Below are 23,448 nucleotides of genomic sequence, written 5' to 3' on the forward strand. Positions count from 1 at the left end.
GGATAGCACGGTTGATCAGAGCGTGGTGCTGATAACAGCAAGATTGCCGGCTGCATATCCCGGCAGATGATCCTTGCACCTCTACAATTCTGGGATTCTGTGCTGCCTCCACAGTGGAAGCCAAACTCGCCATTGGTGGTGCTCAGTGAATTTTGCAAAGCTCCTTTGCCTACCCATTAGAAGGTTTTGCGAGTCCGGTAGCAGCTTAAAGAGAGCAGATTCGCGGCGTTGTAAACTTTCTTGCTTCGTTGCATAAAGCTTTATCCTTAGGCGTGGGTTCCCCTTCCATCCTTGGCTCAGGTCAACCGCTTTGTCGCTTAGTGAGCAAGAGTGCCCTCACATTTTTCTGGTTTCCCACATGTGCAGTACAGTGGTACCTCTGGTTACATACGCTTCAGGTTACATATGCTTCAGGTTACAGACTCCGCTAACCCAGAAATAGTACCTCGGGTTAAGAACTTTGCTTCAGGATGAGAACAGAAATCGTGCTCCGGCGGCACAGCAACAGTGGGAGGTCCCATTAGCTAAAGTGGTGTCTCAGGTTAAGAACAGTTTCAGGTTAAGAATGGACCTCCGGAATGAATTAAGTACGTAACCAGAGGTACCACTGTATGTGAAACCCACAGGATGACACAAGACAGAAAATGCAAGTACATTTCAGCTTTTATGCTTCCCTGCCCCCTTGGCAGCTGATGCAAAGTCACTTTTGTGGCATTGGGTCAGTTGACCACACACCAGACACTCACTCTTTAAAAGAAGCACCGTTCATTAGTTAAAGTTAATTGCCCCCCCTCCACCCACAAAGACTTACCCTGTCTTCCTACCAAAAGTCTCAATGCGGCTAACAGTTTGAAAAAGCAACCACCATTATTACTAAACAACGGTAACAACAAGCCGTGAAAACCAAAAAGAAACACTTGCTTCTATTTCTCCATAACATCCGAATGAGGAGAGGCTGTGCAGTCCCTAGGCTGTTGCCTGGATGCCGTGGTGAAATGGATGGCTAAGGTTGAAGCTAAGGTTGAATCCTGGCACTGTGGGTGAATAGCTCCCATGTCCGAGCAATTGGTCAGTTGCCAACCCTGGATGGCAGTGCTGGATTAAACCCTATGGACGCCCCAAGGAAGTCAAAATCTCGGAAGGGGCCTATCTTGCAAATGATCTCCTTGTTACGTTTTTGCAATTTTATTTCAAGATCAAATCAACACAGTGGTACCTCGGGTTACATACGCTCCAGGTTACATACGCTTCAGGTTACAGACTCCGCTAACCCAGAAATAGTACCTCGGGTTAAGAACTTTGCTTCAGGATGAGAACAGAAATCGTGCTCCGGCGGCGCAGCGGCAGCAGGAGGCCACATTAGCTAAAGTGGTGCTTCAGGTTAAGAACAGTTTCAGGTTAAGAACGGACCTCTGGAACTAACTAAGTACGTAACCCGAGGTACCACTGTATTGTTTGATCCGTTGTCGTGGGGCCCCTAAAAGGCCCATAGGCCGGTGGCTGCTCTGCCTATTTGGTAATCCAGCACTGCTGAATTGTACTGCACTCCTCCTGAAGGAGCAGGTTTGCAGTTTGGAATTGCTTCTGAATACATCTCTGTCACTGGAGGCTCAGGTAGCCTCAGTGGTGAAAAGTGCCTGTTACCAACTGCGGCTGGTTTGGCAGCTGCAGCCGTTCCTGGACCCGAAAAGCCTTCCACAGTAGTTTCATGCATTGGTTACTTCAAGACTGGATTACTGCAATGTGCTCTATGTGGGACTCCCCTCATGCTTGAGCCAGAAGCTGCAGTCAGTGCAGAATGCTGCAGCACGATTGCTGACAGGTGTATGGCCCACTGAACTCTGGGAGCAAGCGCCGCTGAAATTGCTGGCAAATTATTTCTTGAAGTAAGGTGTGTTTAGGAATAGTGTTGATGGTCTGGACGCAGTCCTTGACCAGCTGTTGCACAGCAAGAAGCATACTTTGCTTGGGATATTTGACTGGGGGCATCTTTCCGTGTGAACTTCACCGCCGAGCTGGGGGAGCTTATTTAATTTTATTTTAGTATTTATGCGCTGCCCCAAAAACTATAAAGAGTATATATAGGATTTTGACAAGGGCTACAACCTGCAGGCAGGGACATGGGTGGCGCTGTGGTCTAAACCACAGAGCCTAGGGCTTGCCGGTCAGAAGTTCAGCGGTTCGAATCCCCATGACGGGGTGAGCTCCCGTTGTTCGGTCCCAGCTCCTGCCCACCTAGCAGTTCAAAAGCACGCCAGTGCAAGTAGATAAATAGGTACTGCTCCAGCAGGAAGGTAAATGGCGTTTCCGTGCGCTGCTCTCGTTTGCCAGAAGCGGCTTAGTCATGCTGGCCACATGTCCCGGAAAAACTGTCTGCGGACAAACGCTGGCTCCCTTGGTTTTTAAAGCAAGATGAGTGCCGCAACCCCAGAGTTGTCCGCGACTGGACCAAATGGTCAGGGGTAACTTTACCTTTACTAGAACCTCCAGGCACTTTTAATAGGCTTTTCTTTTTGACATACAGTAGAACCATCCTCTTCAAAACCACCCGTTACAATCCGGGCCAATCAGGAAAGATACTTGATAATACCGACAGCCATTACTTGCCCTTTGTTATTTCAACACACTATAAGTTTTGGAGTCCCCTACCCACTTTTCAGTTTCCTCTGTTGCTATAATGGTTCTCTATCTTTTATAACACATTTTAAAATGAAATACATAAACCTTACCCCCCCCCCCAAAAAACCCGTAGCCACACAATTTGCAACATCAGCATAAAGTTATACCAAGCGTTGCTTAAAAATCCAATAAAACACGAAATGCAACACACAGAAAGTACAAATCGTCAGAGTGGTCTAAAAACAGCAATGGTCAGCAAATCCCTGGGCGCGCGGACACGATTTTTTTAATGGGTGGCGAAAAAAATGCACTAATGTGCTTCGTAATCTTTTGCTGGGCAAGGATCGCGCAGGGGGAAGCGCGTGCCCTCTTCGCTGCCAGCCCAGCCTCCCTCTCTCTCCCTCTCCCTCTCTCTCTCTCCTTCCTCCTCCTCCCCTCCCTCCCTCACTCGCGCCCCTTTCCTCGCACCGGACTGGAAACCTCACATTGCGTAAGAGTCCCGGGCCGGCCACGCCCATCGGGGGGAATTTCGCGGTTGTGAGATCACTCCCTCCGCCGCCCGCGAGATGCTATATAATTCCCACCCCCCGCCAAGTTGCAATCGGCAGACGGAGACGGAAAGTTTAGGATCGGTGGCCTCCGCAGCGATCGTGGCGGACTGAGGATGCTGGACGTAGACTACGCGCAGTGAGTGAACCGGGGGTTAAAGTGTTTTCGATTATGGAGAGAGGGGCGCACACACAAATATATGGCATCATCTGCCCTGGTTTTTTTGTTCTTAATTCTTTAAAGTGGTCTCCGAGCATGTGCAGAGTATTTTTTTTCCAAAGCACCCATTTGCCTACGCCTCCCGCATTTGGAGATAGGGCGTTGTTTCATTTTTAAAACTTTGATCCCTGGGGTCTGGGAGTTGCTCCTCTTCTCCCAACTCGCTTCTCCGTCGGTGGTTGCTTGCCGGCTACGAAAGTTGGACAAAAAGTCTTTGCCCCGAGGTTCATACAAGGGGTGGAGGGAGGGGCGCCCGAGAGGAGCAGAGGACTCCTGTAAGGTCGGGGCAGGTTGGCTGCGTTCCCGAACTCCTGGGTTCTCTCCGGGAGGGAAATCGGCCAGGGGAAGCGGGGGTGCCTGTTGGGACCCCGGAATTCTCTGAATAGGAACAACGATTTTGTTAAAGCCGAGAACGGACCTCAAAACAGAGCTAACTAAAAACTAACTGCATCAAGCGCACATGTTGTGAGTCCACAAAAAAGGCTCAAGAGCCAGAATTTTGGATTTCTAGCTTTTGTGGGCTGGGGGAGCAGTTTTAAATAAAGACAGCCAGGCTGCTATCACTTCATATTATTGTTACGCTTGGATCCCACCCTTCCACCTAGGACTGCAGGGCAGTCCATAACATTTTTCTCCTTCTCCACACAACAGCCCTGCGAGGAAGCTGAGGCATAGTGTTAGCTTTTTTCACCCAATAAGGTTAATGGGATAGTTGGGATAGCTTGGTCAGTGTTAGCATGAGACTGCTCATCTCAGGGTTTTGAGTTCGAGCCTCACGTTGGGCAAAAGATTCCTGCATTGCAGGGGGTTGACTAGATGACCCCCGGGTCCCTTCCACCTCTTAACAATTCGATGATTCTCTAACTTGGGATACGAACCCAGGACGTCTCCTGCCTAAGCCCAATACGACTCACCACATGGTCTCTCTTAATAGTTGCAAAAAATAGGGGATGGGAGGAGAAAGAACACGCAGTGGGAAGTGTGTGTGTCAATTTTTTATGCTGTGGGGGCTTCATCCTTGGTCACTTTGTGGACAGGATCCATGCCTTATGCCTGGAATGTTCCTGGAAACAGGAACTGCTGCTGCTTGTCTCTAAGGCAGGTTGCCGTCAACATTTTCAAACGGGGCTCCTTTGCAAGGCAGGACTTGCTGTAAGGAGAAAAGTTCTCTGGTATAACTTTTCCCACCATGCTGGGCAAAACTTCAGCTGCTGAATTCCAACTCCCCCCATTTATTTTATTTGCAACAGTGAAAAGGCTCAGAGACTTTACACTTTAAATAGGGAGACCCTACTCCAAATTTAGCAGCCCCTTTCCGCCCCATTTATTTGCAATCTAATATTGGGTGCCTTTGAACGCCTCACCCACCCCAAACGCACCCCAACCTCAACTTTCTCCTCTCACTTTCCTTCCCCTCCTCTTGCCTGTTATGCAAATGCTGAGGTGGGGAAAGCTAGATTTGAATATTTCCTCGGCTCACAAGAGTGTGACTGTGAGGGGGGTTGGGGTGGCGCCTTGTATGAGGGGAGGGTGTGGAGTTTCCTTGTCCAGCTTTTTCCATCCCAAATGTCGGGTATACAGTATCATCCACAGCCCTCCTGCCCTCAGCATTGATTGAGCCAGTTTTCATACCTGCCAACTTAGGCCCACATTGACACCATATGTGATAAAGTGCCACCGAGACCCCTTTACAAACAGCCATGGCTTCCCTCAGAGAATTCTGGGAACTGTAGTTTGTCAAGCGTTCTGAGAGTTGCAGATCTACAATTTTTCAGAGTGGTTTAACAACTGGTTCTTCTTCACTGGGAATCGGAGCTCTGGAAAGGGAACGGGGGTCTGCCAAAGGTCCCAGGGTTCAATCCCCATCAGCCCCGGGAGCGAATCCTGCCTGAAACCCCAGAGAGTGGCTGCCAGTCAGTGTAGACAATACTGGTATAAATTGAGCAAAAGGGTCTCACTCAGTTTAAGGCAGCAGCTTCCTATGGGCCCGCAAAAACTGATCTGTTTTTAAGCACCCTGTGAAATAACTGAGAGGGACAATGTGCCTTCCCATTACAGTGGTACCTGGGGTTATATACGCTTCAGGTTACACACTCCGCTAACCCAGAGATAGTGCTTCAGGTTAAGAACTTTGCTTCAGGATAAGAACAGAAATCGGGCTCCGGCAGTGTGGCGGCAGCAGGAGACCCCATTAGCTAAAGTGGTGCTTCAGGTTAAGAACAGCTTCAGGTTAAGAACGGACCTCTGGAACGAATTAAGTACTTAACCCGAGGTACCACTGTACTTAATTCGTTCCGGAGGTCGGTTTTTAACCTGAAACTGTTCTTAAACTGAAGCACCACTTTAGCTAATGGAGCCTCCCGCTTGCTGTCGCGTGATTTCTGTTCTCATCCTGAAGCAAAGTTCTTAACCCGAGGTAATATTTCTGGGTTAGCGGAGTCTGAAACCTGAAGCATCTGTAACCTGAGGTACCACTATAGAGAGCCCCTCAAGGTAAATAAACCCTGTTTATTTCTTGTTTAGGGTCTTCCTCTTGCTGCAGCAATTGAATTACACAATTGAATTACCCGATTTCCCCATCGGGTATATTTTATCCTACCTCTGTCCCATTTCTCCATAACCAGTAATACCCCATTTCCGCCGATATCTCCGCCAGCGCTGGCCCAAGACATTTTGTCGCTTGAGGTAGAACAGGAAACGGTCTCCACCCACCCACGCTCTGTGATTCAAGGTGCAGAAAGGCCAGCGGAGCTATTTTGGCACCTGAGGCAGAACCCCCCCCCCTTTTCTCTGGAAGTAGGAAAAAAATAGTACAAATAAATAACAATGGGCTGCCTTTCCATGACATTAATTTGCCCCTCACAGAGCTTCAACACCTGAACGCCCTTCATGGAAGATAAGGCCATGATGTCTATAATGCTTCTGAATAGCAGTTGCTAGGCACCGCAGGAGAGAGGGGAAGATGCTCTTCTGCTCAAATCCTGTACACACAAACATTTTAAAAACTTCCCTCTACAGATGTATTCCAAAAGTTGTCAAATTATTTATCTCCTTGGCTCGGTGGCTGCCTTACTCCACACCATCCAACATTTATCTGATGAAAATAGGGTCAGTCCCAAGGAAAAGCGGGACATGCCGGAATTAAATCAGAAACCGGGGCGGCTTCTGCAAATCCAGGACTGTCCCTGGAAAACAACATATATTTCTGTTGGAAGCTGCCCAGAGTGGCTGGGACAAGCCAATAAGATGTGTGGGGTATAAATAAGTAAAATTATCATTATGGAATAGGACGTCCCTATTTTCATTAGAGAAACGTTGGAGGGTATGTGGTTGGAGAACAGCACCACACAATTCAGAGATGTGCAAATTTCGTACGTGCTTAAAACTAAAATTCCTAGGATTCTTTTTTTTTTCTGGGTGTGTGTGTGAGGGGGGCACTTTAAATGTGTGCTGCATGAAAGTAAGTTGCCTGACACGTCTTGCCTTCGCTGTATTTGCCAGTTTAACCTCTGACTGTGATCTCCCTTTATCTGTCCTCCCCTCCCCGTCTGTTTCCCTTTTTAATCTTTTTCTAAAGTCCCCTCCCTCTCTTTGCTGTGTATCTCTATTTCCCATCAGAAACATTTTGAAGAGGTCTGACTTTTATCACTTGGCGTTTTTGTTTCTCTAGTACTTTCAGGGCTCCGAAAAGCACTTTTTGACAAATCCTCCAAAAGTGGCCCAACGAGGCAGGTCACTTACTACGCCCATTTTGCAGATTTATGGTGCAAACTGATGCTGAGAGAGGGTGACTTGTTCAAGGCTGCCCTTCTAGATGCATTTGACTTTGGCTTAACACACACAGCTATAAAAATGCATAGCGTGTGTTGGGATCTCTGTCCCTAGTGCAGTGTAGGGAAGAGGATATGAGGCCTTCTGGGTACTTGGCACAGGATATGGGTTATCATTAAGCCAGAGAAGCCCACCATATTCCTGGGGCAGGTAACAATATTTTGGGGGGGTTTCGCAATCAGGGGTTTGAAACTGGGCCCAAGGCCAACATTTAGGCTGCTGCACAAACTGAGAATATAGGTATGATTTAATGGGAACTGTTGAGGCTTTTACCTTTGGGCTCTGAGACTTGGACACACACAAGTGTTGTGCTTTCAGATGTATTCCAGGAAATATCAGTATTTACACACATACACACACACCTGGTTTCCACAGTGTTTTCAGGCGTGGCTCCTGAACAAATTGCCAAAGAGAAATTTCCAGTGGCCAAGGCAGTTCATTTGGCTACGAGAGAGATCCACATTTGTGTCACATCTGCTGTGAAGCCTCAGTTTTCTGTCTCCTAGATCAGGCACGTCCAGCTGGTAGATCACTGGCTCCCCTAGAAAAAACAACTTTGACCTGAACCCCAAAAAAGGAGGTAGATCTCTGCCAGTTTTTAACTCTGTAGTAGATCGCAGTCTCTTGGGAGTCGGTCACCCCTGTCCTAGATTCTCAAATGTCTCACTTGGAAAACAAAGAAAGGAAGTTGTTTTGGCTTAGTTAACATTTGGGTACTCAACATTGTGGGCTGTAGGGATGGCAAACCTGTACAGTGGTACCTCGGGTTACATACGCTTCACGTTACATACGCTTCAGGTTACAGACACCACTAACCCAGAAATAGTACCTCGGGTTAAGAACTTTGCTTCAGGATGAGAACAGAAATTGTGCTCCGATGGCGCGGCGGCAGCAGGAGGCCCCATTAGCTAAAGTGGTGCTTCAGGTTAAGAACAGTTTCAGGTGAAGAACGGACCTCTGGAACGAATTAAGTACTTAACCCAAGGTACCACTGTATAGTACATCAGCCCTAGGCAACATGACCTCTGATTAGGGGCCACAGGTTCCCCACCTGTCTATTGACAGGAGCGCTTATGATTCACACATGCACACTCAGTCCCTGCTCTGACCTGAGTCTCAATTTTGGTGTGACAGGGTAGGTCTAGACCATATCTGGGGAGCTCTTGCTAAACTACAACTCCCATCATCCCTGGCCATTGACCTCCCTTGCTGATAGGAGTTGTAGTTCAGCAACATTTGGAGGTTTCCCACACTTGCTCTACAAGCTTCCCCACCCCCTCCGGGTTCCTGAGCTTTACTGTGTAGATGCCCTCTTTTTGAGGGTGTATGAATTATTGGGAACATATCCCTGAAGAAATGATTATGCATTTTGAAGAAAAATAATGTGCAGTGCAATTTGACCAAGCAGCCCCAAACCTCAATATACCTGCCTCCGTCTGTAAAATGGGAACAATGCTTCCTTGTTTCTTTCCTCTTTTGTAGGAGGAAAGATTCAAACCTGATAAATATAATAAATCCCTTTGCAAGGAATAAGTGGCACTCAGATAATTAGTAACTGGCAGAACAGCAAGCCTTAATTGGTTTAATTGCTAGTTTAGTAGCGACTAGGGCTGTCACTCAAATCTTGACCAACAGTTTCTATTGGTAGAATATGTAGGATGGTGCTGTAAACGTGTCTGTTAATAATGATGATTATGATAAAATCTGCTAACCAATTTCCCTTCTATCTTGGCAGGTTCGAGGGGTCCCAGTATGGCTATATGGTAAGTATGTGGCCCAGAATCCTTGCATTTTACTGGTCTGAGTGAGAGAAGAGGATTTCAAAGTGGGATTTTGTTGAGAGCTGTGTAGCTCAGAAGCCAAGATGGAAATGTAAGAAACGGCTTTGCACTGAGTCGGACCATTGGCTCATCTAGCTCATATGGCCGACACTGGCTGGCAGCAGCTTTCCAGGGTTCCAAACAGGGGGAATTCCCAGCCCTACCTAGAGATACTGGGGTGCTGAACCTGGGGCCATTCGCATGTGCTCTTAACCACAGGCTTTCCTTTCGTTTTCTTAGTGGAAGCAGACCGGGGTGGGTTTAGAGACTGGGAGTCTTCCTAGGTCCTTGTTGCATTTGAGGGTGTGAAGTGAAGGGGTTTTAATGTTGCTCACAGGCCTGTCTGTCGTCTTCCCAGTTTCCCAGCGGCTGCATCTATGACCTGGACTCTTGCAAACAAGAACCCACGTTTGCTTCCTGCCTTGCAGACCCCGAGAGCTCCCCAGGTAAGGCATGTCTTAGTGCTGGGGAGTGGCTGCTCAGAATGGCTGGGGCAACTCGAACCGATGGGCAGGGTATAAGTAATAAATTATTATTATCATCAGTGTTATTTTTCTAGAAAAGGAGGTCTGAAGCTCACCATGAACTTCTCCCTTGTTCTCTTACCTGAGAGGTACTGGAGCTGAGCTCTGGCTGAAAAAAGCCAATATTATTATTATTATTATTATTATTATTATTATTATTATTATTATTATTTATTTTTACAGGAGACCAGGGTTGCACACACAGTATACATTTAAAGCACATGACGCTCACCCCACCCCCCGGCTTCAAGAATCCTGGGAAGAACTGTAGTTTACTTCTCACAGAACTACAATTCCCAGCACCCTTACAAACTACAGTTCTCAGAATTATTTGGGGATTGCTTTAAATGTATGGTGTGCGCACAGCCGCATGCAAACTAATTGTAGGAGGCATAATAAAAAAATTCCTTCCAGTAGCACCTTAAAGACCAACTAAGTTAGTTCTTGGTATGAGCTTTCGTGTGCATGCACACTTCTTCAGATACCAGGAGGCATATTATATATCACGTGGGTACAACATGGACCACGTTGTGAGGGCACCAGGTTGACTACCCTTCCTCTACATACTGAATGAACAAATGTAAGTTCTTGTTCTCTCGCTCGCCGATTTGCATGTGACCCTCTTTTGCCTAGCCGTTAAGGCGGCCTGCAGAAGAGTCATGCATGGCTTTCCTGTTTAGAACAGACAAGTCTCTCTCTCTCTCTTCCTCCCCCCTCCCCACCTGCCCCGCTCGCTTGCGCAATCTGCATTTAATCAGTGGCTGCCATCTGATTTCTGGGATGTGCTTGCATCTATACAGGCCTTGGTGGGAGCCTGCCACAGATAGGCACTCTGTATTATTTGCAGAGAGAGAGATACTGTGTTTGGGCTTTGTAGACTCGCTGGAAGTTGCCTGAAGATCAGGATAATCCAATCTGGGGCTGGCCTGCCACTTTTGACCTCTGGCACCAAGTTGCCAATCTACTCTGGTGTACCCTTAATGGGCAACCCAGCCAGATGGGCAGGGTATACATAATAAAATTATTATAATCCAGAGATCGACCGCCCACCCAGCATCTGCTTCCTGCCACATCTGCAGAGTAGTTTTGCTGCACTGGGTGGCAAGGCAGAGCTGGTGTGTAGATATGGCAGCTTATCAGTATGCATTCTTTGTTTGGTTTTTTATTCTGCCTTTCACCCAAGAAGCTCACAGCCTGGCTAGTTTGATGGGCCTTCCCACTCCTGCTCAGCAGTGCATAGTAGTAGTAGTAGTAGTAGTAGTAATAATAATAATAATAATAATAATAATAATAATAATAATAATAATTGTTGCAACAGCCACTCTGGGCAGCTTCCAGCACATACAAAACATAATAAAACATTAAGCATTAAAAACTTCCCCATACACAGGTGCCTTCAGATGTCTTCTAAAGGTCATCTCCTTGACATCTGATTGGGAAGGCGTTCCACAGGGCGGGTGCCACTACCGAGAAGGCCCTCTGCCTGGCTCCCTGTAACCTTACTTCTCGCAGGGAGGGAACTGCCAGAAGGCCCTCGGAGCTGGATCTCAGCGTTTGGGCTGAACCCTTCCGCCTTCCTAGCAACACCCTCCACACACCAACCCATCCCTGGCCTCTGCATAAGTGAGCCGGTGTGTCGGGTTCTTAAGAGTGCCAGGACTAGGGCCTGGGGAGGCCAGGTCTCAAATTCCCACTTGGCTACGGAGCTCACTGGCAGGGCTGTCTTAAGCATATGCTGCACGGGGTGCAAAGATCCACCACCCCTCAGGTTGGCCAGTCCCAGGCAGGCAGGAGGGTGGAACTGACCAGCCGCCTCAGCGACTCACTGGCTCGGTTGCCCCCGAACTCGCAGCGCAGAGCTACCCGCAGCAGAAGAGCTTGCCACTGCGCTCCGACCGATGGTCAGGCTCTTCCCTGACTCAACTCTCGGGCCCCGGACTCTCGGCCTGGCGCCCCTGAGAGGCTGGCGCCTGGGTGCCCCGCACCCCTAGTGCCTATGGGTAAGACAGACCTGGTCACTGGGTGCCCTTGAGCCAGTCACTGCCTCGCAGGGTTGTTGTTGGGGTTACGCCAGGAGGGAGCGAGAACCATTTACGCCGCTTTGAGCTCCTTGGGTTAGAAGGCGAGGCATATAAATGCAGTCTGAGGAATAAATATATGGCGCCGCAGAATTGGAGTGTTGGGAGGATCATCAAGTCAGACTCCCTGCGATGCAGTAATATGAAGCTGTCCCATACAGGGAGCGAACTTGCAAGATCTTTTCCAAAAGCAGAGAGTGGACTGAAGCGATCAAACTGCTCCAGAATGTGTCTCTGTGGTTTTCTGCACACATACCCCTATGGGTTTTTTTTTTATTTACTTTGCCTTTCTTCTGTTACGGGATTCAAAGTTAACACACAACTTAGTCTCTGCTCCAGGCGTTGACCAGGCTTGGACTTGCTTTAGCTTCAGGCCATTTGGCCCCATCGCTTGCCTCCCAGCCATGCCCTAGGACTTCCTTTATTCTTGCCCGCCTTAAGGGGCAAATACGCCCACAATGTACTTGTTTTATGCTGACGGCCTGCAGCTCTACACCTTCCTTTTCTAATCTCACTACCATTTCTGACTAGATGCCCTCTCGTTATCTTAAGCTTCATTTGTCCAGAAAATAGTTATTCCTCGCTCTCCTTTTCTCTCATGCTGGGGGCTCGCATTCAGACTTACCTTCCCTTTTCTGTTCAAGCTACTGCAAAACATCAAAATGAGAGTTCTCCATCCCACTCCCTTCTACCCTGCCGGCCCCTGCTCAAGAAATATGTTATCATTAATTATAATTAAATGTCTAGATTGCCCTTCATCCGAAGATCACAACAAAAGTACAAAATGAGAACACAAACAAACAAAAACAAACCGATATCCCCACCACCACAATAACATTTAAAAGGCCGTGAAATGTTTCATCAGTCAAAGGTCTGGTTATAGAGAAATGTATTCCCCTGGCGCCTAAAGGTATGTAATGAAGGTGCTAGGAGAGCCTCACTGGGGAGAGCATTTCACAAATCGGGAGCCAATGCGGAAAAGGCCCTGTTCTCAGGTTGCCACCTTCCAGACCTCTCGCAGAGGAGGCACACAAAGACAGGCCTCAAATAATGATTGCTGGGTTCAGGTCACTTCATATGGGGAGAGGAGGTCCTTGAGGAAAAGGCAAAAAGTAACTTGCCATTCCCAAATCTTTCCAATTGCTAAATCCCATTCTTTTCTTCTTGTCCCTTTCTTCTGCGGTGGCACTGGCTGATTGTCTTTTTTTTAACAGTAGCGGCTAGAGTGCTGGACTCGGACCTGGGAGACCCGGGTTCGAATTTCCGCTCAGCGATGAAGCCTGCTGGGTGACTTTGAGCCCAGCCACCTTGAGCTCCTTGGAGGAATATAGCTGTAATAATAAATAAATATTCTCTCCCAGTTTGACTTGCTACCATTTTCTGCTCATCCTTCTTACCATTTTCTAAGGCTTCCGTTCTCTCTTATCTGATCCGGGTTTAATCTGCTACTCTTCCTTTTTGTTTTTTTTCAAACCCTTCGCTCTTTGGCTCCTTCTTTATCTCTCTTTTATTTGCCTTCTATCATTCTTTTAGTTCAGCCCCACTCCCTCACCTCAGAAGAGGATTTTGGCGGGAAGCTGCTTTCTGCGATGACACTAGGGAAGACTGAGGATGAGGGCAGGGAATGCTGCCTGCAAAATCCTGGCTCCATCTCATTCCCCTCTTCTCCTCCCCCTATTTTTTATTGTTGCCATAACCCAGAAAGAACAGCTGCATATTCCTTCATTGCAGAGGGTTGAACTAGATGATACTCAAGATCTCTTCCAACTCTACAGTTCTGTGATTCTATGAAACAGCATTGGCTCACATTAAAAATAATCCATCCTGCAACAAAAGTGTGTGTGTGTGTGTCCCCAAATAGATATCTAATGTAGACTGACAATGATAAGATATACGTTCAACTGCAGAAAGGGGGAGTAAGATCTTCAGACTACTCAGCAATGGATGGTGGGTCTTCATCCTGCCAACTTTGAAGTACAGCTGTCACATCCGTCTTTTGTTGTTGTTTAGTCGTTTAGTCGTGTCCAACTCTTCTTGACCTCATGGACCAGAGCACGCCAGGCACTCCTGTCTTCCACTGCCTCCCGCAGTTTGGTCAAACTCATGTTTGTAGCTTCTAGAACACTGTCCAACCATCTCGTCCTCTGTCGTCCCCTTCTCCTTGTGTCTTCCATCTTTCCCAACATCAGGGTCTTTTCCAGGGAGTCTTCTCTTCTCATGAGGCGGCCAAAGTATTGGAGCCTCAGCTTCACGATCTGTCCTTTCAGTGAGCACTCAGGGCTGATTTCCTTAAGAATGGATACGTTTGGTCTTCTTGCAGTCCATGGGACTCTCAAGAGTCTCCTCCAGCACCATAATTCAAAAGCATCAATTTTTTGGCGATCAGCCTTCAATATGGTCCAGCTCTCAGTTCCATACATCACTGCTGGGAAAACCATAGCTTTAACTATACGGACATTTGTTGGCAAGGTGATGTCTCTGATTTTTAAGATCCGTCTTTAGTGCAATTTTATTTCGAGACTTGTTTTGTTTTGTTTTGTTTTGTTTTGTTTTGTAATGCCACTTTTCAGAGCCTGTTTGGGCTATATAAAGTGAGACATAAGTATTTTAAGTATATTATACTTTAATCACAGCTAACAGAGCAATTCTATCCATGTTTAAAGGTAAAGGGACCCCTGACCATTAGGTCCAGTCGTGTCCGACTCTGGGGTTGCGGCGCTCATCTCGCTTTATTGGCCAAGGGAGCCGGCTTACAGCTTCCGGGTCATGTGGCCAGCATGACTAAGCTGCTTCTGGCGAACCAGAGCAGTGCACGGAAACGCCGTTTACCTTCCCGCTGGAGCGGTACCTATTTATCTACTTGCACTTTGACGTGCTTTCGAATTGCTAGGTTAGCAGGACCGAGCAATGGGGGCTCGCCCCATCACGGGGATTCGAACCGCTGACCTTCTGATCGGCAAGTCCTAGGCTCTGTGGTTTAAGCCACAGTGCCACGGAAAATCCTAGTAAATTAAATGGGGTTTTTATTCCCTGGTTAATGGGATTAGGATTGTGGCCTAAATTTTGCACTACACTGTTTCAGGTTCCTCTTTTGCTTGCTTCTCTGCTCCCTCTAACACAACATTTTGTTAAGAAAATAAATAGCTTTCGACAAGGTACGTCTTCTCCCAAGGCTTTGGCCTCTACTCCTTGCCTTTCCTTCTCTGTTCTCCTATTTCTTCAAGGTAATACAGCCCCAAATGTATTCTACAAACCCTGGGGCTCTCCTAAGCCTTCTAATATCTTTTTCTTCTGTACGGCATTTTGATTGGATAAGAATTCACATTCAGAGAAGTGAGTTCACTCTTTGGAGATAGGGTCTGGATATTGGTTTCAAAAACTGTGTCTTCTAATGGGGAGAGGAGACATTTCGGGCCTGCAGCCGGTACTGTATGTACCTGCTGTTCCCTATGCAAAATCGATGGCTTGAGGCATTTGCACACAGAAGAAAAGCCTTTGTAGCCTGAGCTGAGTAATACAACCCTCAACCCTCTTGCTCTCATACCCAAGAGATCCAAGTGGATGTTGGGAGCGAGGGCTCTAGGATTCACAAAGCAGAGAAGGGGAAACAGGAGGAGGAGAAGCTACCGAGGCAAACTTTTGAAGGGCAGAGACTGGTCCATTAGAACAGATGGGGCACTGCCCACTCACCCTGCTTCACACCCTCCTTGAGTAAAATCATAGAACTGTAGAGCTGGAACAGGACCCTAAGGGTCATCTAGTCCAACCCCCTGCAAGGCAGGAATTTAGCTAAAGCATCCATGACAGATGGCCCCATCCAACCTCTGCTTTAAAAACCTCCAAGGAATAGAATCTATTCTATTCTATGAGAGCCCACAACCTCCTGAGGCAAACCGTTCCGCTGCCAAACAGCTCTTACTGTCCGAAAGTTCCACCTGATGTTTACAGTGGTACCTCAGGTTACAGACGCTTCAGGTTACAGACTCCGCTAACCCAGAAAAAGTACCTCGGGTTAAGAACTTTGCTTCAGGATGAGAACAGAAATCATGCTCTGGCAGCGGGAGGCCCCATTAGCTAAAGTGGTACCTCCGGTAAGAACAGTTTCAGGTTAAGAATGGACCTCCAGAACGAATTAAGTTCTTAACCCGATGTACCACTGCAGTTGGAATCACCTTTCTAGTACAGTGGTACCTCTGGTTAAGAACTTAATTCGTTCCGGTGGTCTGTTCTTAACTGAAACTGTTCTTAACCTGAAGCACCACTTTAGCTAATGGGGCCTCCCTGCTGCTGCCGTGTGATTTCTGTTCTTATCCTGAAATAAAGTTCCTAACCTGAGATACTACTTCTGGGTTAGCGGATTCTGTAACCCGAAGCGTTTGTAACCCAAGGTACCACTGTAACGTGAAGCCCTTGGAAGAGAAAGTCCAGGTATAGGGCGGTAAATAAATTCAATAAATGAAAATAAATGAAATGAAAGTCCTGCCCTCCAGAGCAGGAGAAAACAAGACTTGCTCCATCTTCCACGTGACAGCTGTCGAGATATTTGGCGATGGCTATTGTGTCTCCTTTCTCGCAAGCTAAACATACCCAGCTCCTTCAACCATTCCTCATAAGGCTTGGCTTCTTGACCCTTGATCGTCTTAGTTCCCCTCCTCTGTGCACGTTCCAGCTTGTCAACATCCTTCCTAAATTTTGGTGTCCAGAAATGGACACCGTATTCCAGGTGTGTGTGTGTTTTTTGGCCTGGCTGGAATAGGTCCTCTGAGAATATCTCTTGCTTGCCTGGGTTAGAGGAGTGCTTGTTTGTGTACATGTAAACTAGCCTACTGTACAATGTTTACATCCATTGCCCTACCCACATTTTACGCTGGTATTTGCCCACCAATAGCATGCAGCCCCTGAAAGCTTGCTGAGCCCAGGGAATGTGGCCCCCGGGCTATGAAAGGTTCCCTGCTCCTGACTCGTTGGCTTGTTCTCTTGGGTCTCCTTTCTGACGTCGCGGCCCCTTGCTTTTCAGAGTCTTGCATGAACTGGCTGGAGATGCAGGAGCCTGGCTATGAAGGCTATGAGGTGGGGCAGCTGGCCCAGCTGCAGAATGTCCAAGTCTCCTACCTGCATAGTTCTTACCCGCAGCTCTCCATGGATTCTGTCTACAGCCAGGAGGGAGTGGTACCCACGCAGAACATGTGCCTCGCACCCAAGGAAGACTACAGCACCCAGGTGAAGGCGGCGCCTAGTCCATTTGGGGCGGGGCAACAGAAAGCCAGGACCTGGGAAGGGAGTGGGGTCTGTGCATAGCTGTCAAGCGTCCCTTATTTGGCGGGAAACTCCCTTATCCCAGCGTCGTGTCCCGCTGCTGTCCCTTATTGATGATGTCCCTTAAATTTCCCAGGTTTCAAAGGAAGCAGCTCCTCTCCCTCTCTCCCTGCTGGCCAGGGAGGAGGGACGCTCCAACTGTGTTGCTTGGCTGCGTTGCTCACCCAATAAGGAGTCTAAGAATGACTGGGGGGTGGAGCTTGCATGCCTTGTGCCGATCAAATCGGCCGCGTTGCCTGGGGACTCGCCTTTGCTCAGCGCTTCCCAGCGGAGAGGTGACGGTGGTTTTCCTTGCTGCACCCCCTTTGCCGGGTTGCTGTGCCGTGGGAACCACCACTTGAGGCTTCATTTGGCTGCTGGGCTGGCTGGGCTTTCTGCCTTTGGCTCAGGAGCTGGTTGACTAAAATCCCTTATTTTGGCTGCTGGTCCCTTATTTTCAAATCTGTAAGTTGACAGCTATGGGTCTGTGGGTTTTGGGAATCCAGGAGACCTGGGTTCTCAGATCTGGTATTGGAGCTTGGTGGGTAAGACAAAGTGCTGATGGGTGCCAATGAGTTTTTTAATTATTTTATTTTAAAGTTTTCACAGTCATACCTAGTGTTGAAGTAGCTTCAGGATGAATATTTTTGGGTTGCGCTCCGCGGCGACCCAGAAGTAACGGCGTGTGGTACTTCCGGGTTTCGCCGCTCGCACATGCGCAGATGCTCAAAATGCCGTCACGCACATGCACGGAAGCGGCGAATTGCGACCAGCGCACGTGCAAGCACGTGGGCGCGGGTTGCGTTCGCTTCAGAATGAAAATGGGGCTCCGGAACGGATCCCGTTCGCATCCAGAGGTACCACTGTATTTGACTTTACAAATTCATTTACACAGATAATTTTCTTGCAAATATTAAAACTTTACACAAGATTCCTCCGAATCCTAGGGCTTCCCTCCTCCCCACTGTGGGTTCTTTAAGTAACTCTTTCAACTGCATATTATAAGTCCATCTAATTTACAACCCTCCATTGTATCCAAAGCCATTGCAGGAGTTATTTAAAACCTGCCGAAGAGTTCAAGTGTTTACAGTGGTCCTTCAAATACAATCTATATTTATCCCATTCTCTGTTGAAGTTTTGATCCTCCTGATTTCTGATTTTCCCAGTTAATCTTGCCATGTCTGCATAGTCCAGTAATTTCATCCGCCAGTCCGCCCTAGTAGGTATCTTATTGTCTTTCCAGCTCTGGGCAAGCAGCATCCTTGTAGCTGTTGTACATAAACAGGGTGCCAATGAGTTCTTGGTAACACCCAGACTAGGGCTGGGCAATATTTAGTTTTCAACATTGTGATATATCACCAGTTAAACATATATAAATATACTAATATATCACAACGTCTAAAATAAGGATGGAGCTATGTAGAGGCAAGGACGCGGGTGGCACTGTGGGTTAAACCACAGAGTCTAGGACTTGCCGATTAGAAGGTCGGCGGTTCGAATCCCCGCGACAGGGTGAGCTCCCATTGCTTGGTCCCTGCTCCTGCCAACCTAGCAGTTCAAAAGCACGTCAAAGTGCAAGTAGATAAATAGGTACCGCTCCGGCGGGAAGGTAAATGGTGTTTCCATGCGCTGCTCTGGTTTGCCAGAAGCGGCTTAGTCATGCCGGCCACATGACCCGGAAGCTGTATGCTGGCTCCCTCGGCCAATAAAGCGAGATGAGCGCTGCAACCCCAGAGTCGGTCACGACTGGACCTAATGCTCAGGGGTCCCTTTACCTTTACTATGTAGAGGCACTAGCTGGCTTCACAGTTTTTCCAGTGTCATGATTTTTTGATGGCGCCTGCTCGTGGGATTTGCTGCCCCCTGCATTAGGCAGTGGAGGGCTGAGCTGACGGAGTTAACAGAGGCTGCAGGAATCAAGAGGAAGCATTGGCTGGCTTCACGGTTTCCCTCACATGATGATTTTTTTGCATAGCGCACACACACGCACACACATCATGATTCACAAAATTATGAAACCGATAGCACGATGCAGACTTCCAAACCGGCTTTGGACGATATATCGATCTATTGACCAGTCCTAACCCAGACTACACATTTATAGCCCTCTCATACCGCTTTAGCAGCCATGGAGAATCCTGGGAACTGTAGCTTGCTCTTGTTGCTGGGGATTGTCACTCTGCGAGATCAGCACCTCTAGCAAACCACAGTTCCCAGGATTCTCCATGGCTGTTAAAGTGGTATGAGGGTGCTATAAAAGACTGTTTAAAGCGGTATATGCATGCTTTAAATGTACTGGTGTGTAGATGTGGCCCCAGATTAATCTGAAACAGAAAAAGGGGTTATCTGTTTTGCCTTATCTGGGTTCTGTAGCTGTAGTCCAAAGCTGTAGCCATGGGGGGGGTGAGTGGTTTTGATAAGCGGAAAATGGCATCTGAGGGGAAAGATTAACTACTCTCTCCCCCCCAGGCACCACTGCTCTGATCAAATTGGTAGGTCCTCTCATCATAACATTCAAGAAGAACCTTCTAGATCAGGCCAGCGGTTCCTTTATAGTCTAGTATACTGTTCTCCCAGTGGCCAGTCAGATGCTTGCGGTAAACTGAGATGCAGAACCCAAGCTCAATAAACATCCAGTCCTCCTAAGAATACCAGGAACTGGTATTCAGAAGGATTACTGCCTCTGACAGCCATCTTGGCTAGCAGCAACTGATAGCATTATCCTCCCCAATCGCCCTATCTCCCATTCCCCCCCTGCTGCTACTGTTTGTCAAAAAGTAAACAAAGCACCCAGAAGATCCTATCACGGTTCTCCTGCGTAATGTGTCATTTTGGTCCTAACACATAGCGACACGTTCCTAGTCCCTAGTGAGAGGACTCAGCCAGGGCTCTGGCCGGCCTAGATCAGGAGTCTTCTATGGGGAAGAAAAAAATAACCTCTTTTTCTTCCCCTCCTGTATCACCCAAGGGCTCAGGTGGGGGGGGGGGAGTGTTTTTGATTGTTACTGTGTTGTGTATTTTTGTGTTTTTATATTCTAAACCACCCTGTGAGCTTCGGATGAAGGATACTATAGACATTAAATGAATGAGAACATTAGGGGAATCCCACCATGGCCTTCCTGTGTAACATGTAGTTTGGTCCTGACTTCCTGGGCAAGGACGTTCCTCTTTGGCTAACGACTGCTGTGGTTTTTTTACCCCTCCATCCCATGGACATCTACAGATTTACCTCCCCTACGAGCAGTACCCTCTTCCCAGGGAAGTGCCTAGCCCCTCGTCGGAAGAAGAGGAATTCCACAGGGAGAGTCGGAACCTGGAGGTGTCCTCCGACAGCGACTTGGATGAGAATCTCTCACCTGGTTTTGATTCAGGTGGGTGCCTCCATCCCATGTGAAATATACTCAGAGTTGCAAAGTGATTTCATGCTCTTTATTCAGCTCATAGTGGTGAGAAGGAATGAATGGAAGTCCCCTCACAGTATCTGCTTTATATACATTATTTACACAATGGGCTGCACATGATTGGCTAATTCCAGAATTCTACTGTAAGCCAATCAGGTTGTGGATTCCCTTCTATCTGGAGCAGGATTGGGTGGTTCCTGCCAACCAATCATACTGCTGCATTGTTCTAGGACCAATCAGACTGCTGCATTCTGAATCCTATTGATCTAGGACCAATCAGACTGCTGCAGTTTGGATCCTATTCAACTCAGTACATAACACCATGTTTTTAGCACTCAGCAAGACCATGCATCTTGTGTGTATGTTTCTGCGCACACATGCAGAAATACTCACTGTATGTCAAGAAGTAAATCAGTGAAGTTGAGAGGATGCTGTTGCCTAGGGGTTGTGCGTTGACCCCTGCCCCCAAAAGAGCCACCACTTATAGGGTACTGCCAAGAAGGCTGGTGTTTTGCCTGAAAGAGTCCTTGAGTTTGCAGTCTCTGATCTCCCAGCTAAAGGGGCCCATAGAGGGTGCCTTGTCTGAGCACCCACAAAACCCTGGAGCCAACACTATGTTTATCATACCAAAAAGGGATGCAAGTGGCGCTGTGGTCTAAACCACTGAGCCTCTTGGGCTTGCCGATCAGAAGGTCGGCGGTTCGAATCCCCACGATGGGGTGAGTGCCTGTTGCTCTGTCCCAGCTCCTGCCAGCCTAGCAGTTTGAAAGCACGCCAGTGCAAGTAGATAAATAGGTACCGCTGTGGCAGGAAGGTAAACGGCATTTCCGTGTGCTCTGGTTACCCTCATGGTGTTCTGTAGCGCCAGAAGCGGTTTAGTCCTGCTGGCCACATGACCCGGAAAGCTGTGGACAAACGCCGGCTCCCTCGGCCTGAAAGCAAGATGAGCGCCGCAACCCCATAGTCGCCTTTTTACGTTTACCATACCATATAAAAATATAATAGAACCATAAACATTAAAAACTTCCCTATACAGCTGGCTTCAGATGTCTTCTAAGGGTTCTATAGCTATTCATCTCCTTGACATCTGATGCGAGGGCATTCTACAGGGTGGGTGCCACTACCAAGAAGGCCTTGTGCCTGGGTCCCTGTAACCTCACTTCTTGCAGTGAGGGAACCGCCAGAAGGCCCTCAGAGCTATATCTCAGTGTCCGGGCTGAACGACAGGGTTGGAGACGCTCCTTCAGGTACCCTCAATAGGCATGATGGCTATTTTCCTAATCTCCACTGAACACCAGTTGTTGGGCATGGAGAGCATTGCGCTGACAATTTTTGTTTGTCTGTCGCCCTCCGCAGGCTCCCGACGGAAGTTGCGCCTCTACCAGTTCCTGCTGGAGCTCCTTGAGCGCGGCGACATGAAGGAATGCGTGTGGTGGGTGCACCGCGACGCAGGGATCTTCCAGTTCTCCTCGAAGCACAAGGAGCTCCTGGCGCATCGCTGGGGACAGCAGAAGGGCAACCGCAAGAAGATGACCTATCAGAAAATGGCTCGGGCGCTGCGCAACTACAGCAAGACGGGCGAAATTCGCAAGGTCAAGAAGAAGCTCACTTACCAGTTTGGGACCACTCTGCTGGCGCAGTCGGGCACCTCCTAAACTCCACCCACCCACCCGCTGCAAGAATACGGGGCTGGGGCCATTAATAATGACTGGACCTCCATTCTCTGCCTTCTCCAGACCACCTGATTTCTGGTGCCTTCAACCAAACTGCGTGAAAGAATCTAGGCTGGGTGGGAAGAGATGGGAAGACCCAAATCAGGGTGGGGTGGGCTCCAGCAGGTTGCAGTCAGGGAGGCCAGGTGTGAAGGCACCGAGATCTTCCACCAGAGGGATGGGAGATATGCACTTTAGCGGAAATCGGGCTGCTTGGACTGTCATGGTAGGGTGAGGGTAAAGTATGATACAGCAGAGGTGGAGCGAAGCATTCTGGGATCCTTAGGAGGCTATTGGCTTTGCCTGGGTTGATTGGGAGGGAGGGCTCTTTCAGCAGGGCCTGGTCCATATTTTTCCTTGGTGGAGTACGGAAAAAAGAGGGTGTGGGGAGGTTAATCACAGTACGGGGGGAGCAAAGGGGTCCATGTGGTTACCTTCTGATGAGGTGGTGGGGGACTTCGCTGTGAAATAGGAACGAGGTGGGTGGTGGTACTCTGTGTGGGTTGGTGGATTTGCTCTGCTGGGCTGGGGCCAAAGTTTGGTCTGAGGGGTGTCACTGAGGTCACTCTCTGCCCCCCCCTCCACCCTGGCTAGCAGGTCAAAACTGGTAGTTTTAAAACAGAAGGAGCTTTTGTGAGTATTTATGCAAGGTGCTGGGATTTCTAGAAGCAGCATATTGCTTTGCTTAGGTGGGGCAGAGGAACCAAAAATTCTTGTCCAGGAGTTCTGTCTGTGTGTATATGTATATATATGTAGGCAAGTTGTTTATTTAACGCCATAGGTCTGGGGGTTTGGTTGGGTTTCAGTCTCCTGAAGGGTTTGTTTGTTTGTTTTTGTACAAAATCTGATTATTATTTTTTAAATGGATCTCTTCTGTATAAATTGTAAAATTTGCAAATAAATTTTTAAGGAGTTTGGCTAATTTGGAGGGGGTCGTTAAAACCTTGTTCTGGAGCAATGGGGAATGGGAGGCTGTGAATGGCAGTGTCCATCAACTTTGGAGGGGGGGTGAGCTCCCTTAAATATTTTATGGGGTGGGGGGTAAAGGGACCTCATTGGCCCCTAGGGATTGGTGCGTACACTCATGGCAGAGGCGAGCTTTGAACGAGATCCTTAGTCGCTCAAGACTACACCATTGCATGGATTCTATTTTGGGGACTCTTTTTTTAAACATTGCACTCCATCCCGGCTTACAGCTAACTCCAGATCTTTTGCAGAGCGAGACTACAAAAATATTCTTATGGATTAACTTGTCTTTAGATATGCTTTCAGTGCTCCAGAGCAGATTGTGCAAAGACTTCTTGGCATCCTTGCAAGACCACGAGCTTTTCCCGCTGTCCCTTGGGAGATATCCTGAGACTTAGCATCTACACAGCGGGTTGGGCAGAGAAGTCACTGTC

At 48.1% G+C, this 23,448-nt stretch overlaps 1 protein-coding gene across 1 annotated transcript; it reads left to right on the forward strand.

Annotated features, from left to right (window-relative positions):
- The first annotated feature begins 3,036 nt into the window (after nt 1-3,036).
- On the forward strand, nt 3,037-22,970 carry SPIB (Spi-B transcription factor). The gene is made up of 6 exons (XM_083470271.1): nt 3,037-3,306; nt 8,954-8,981; nt 9,397-9,484; nt 16,658-16,860; nt 20,159-20,306; nt 21,693-22,970. Exons 1-6 carry the CDS (start codon nt 3,284-3,286, stop codon nt 21,989-21,991), a joined length of 789 nt encoding a protein of 262 aa, XP_083326397.1. The 5' UTR covers nt 3,037-3,283; the 3' UTR covers nt 21,992-22,970.
- The last annotated feature ends 478 nt before the right edge of the window (nt 22,971-23,448 follow it).

The sequence above is a fragment of the Podarcis liolepis genome (genome assembly GCF_965112155.1).
Source record: "Podarcis liolepis genome assembly, chromosome: 13".
Lineage (NCBI taxonomy): Eukaryota > Metazoa > Chordata > Lepidosauria > Squamata > Lacertidae > Podarcis > Podarcis liolepis.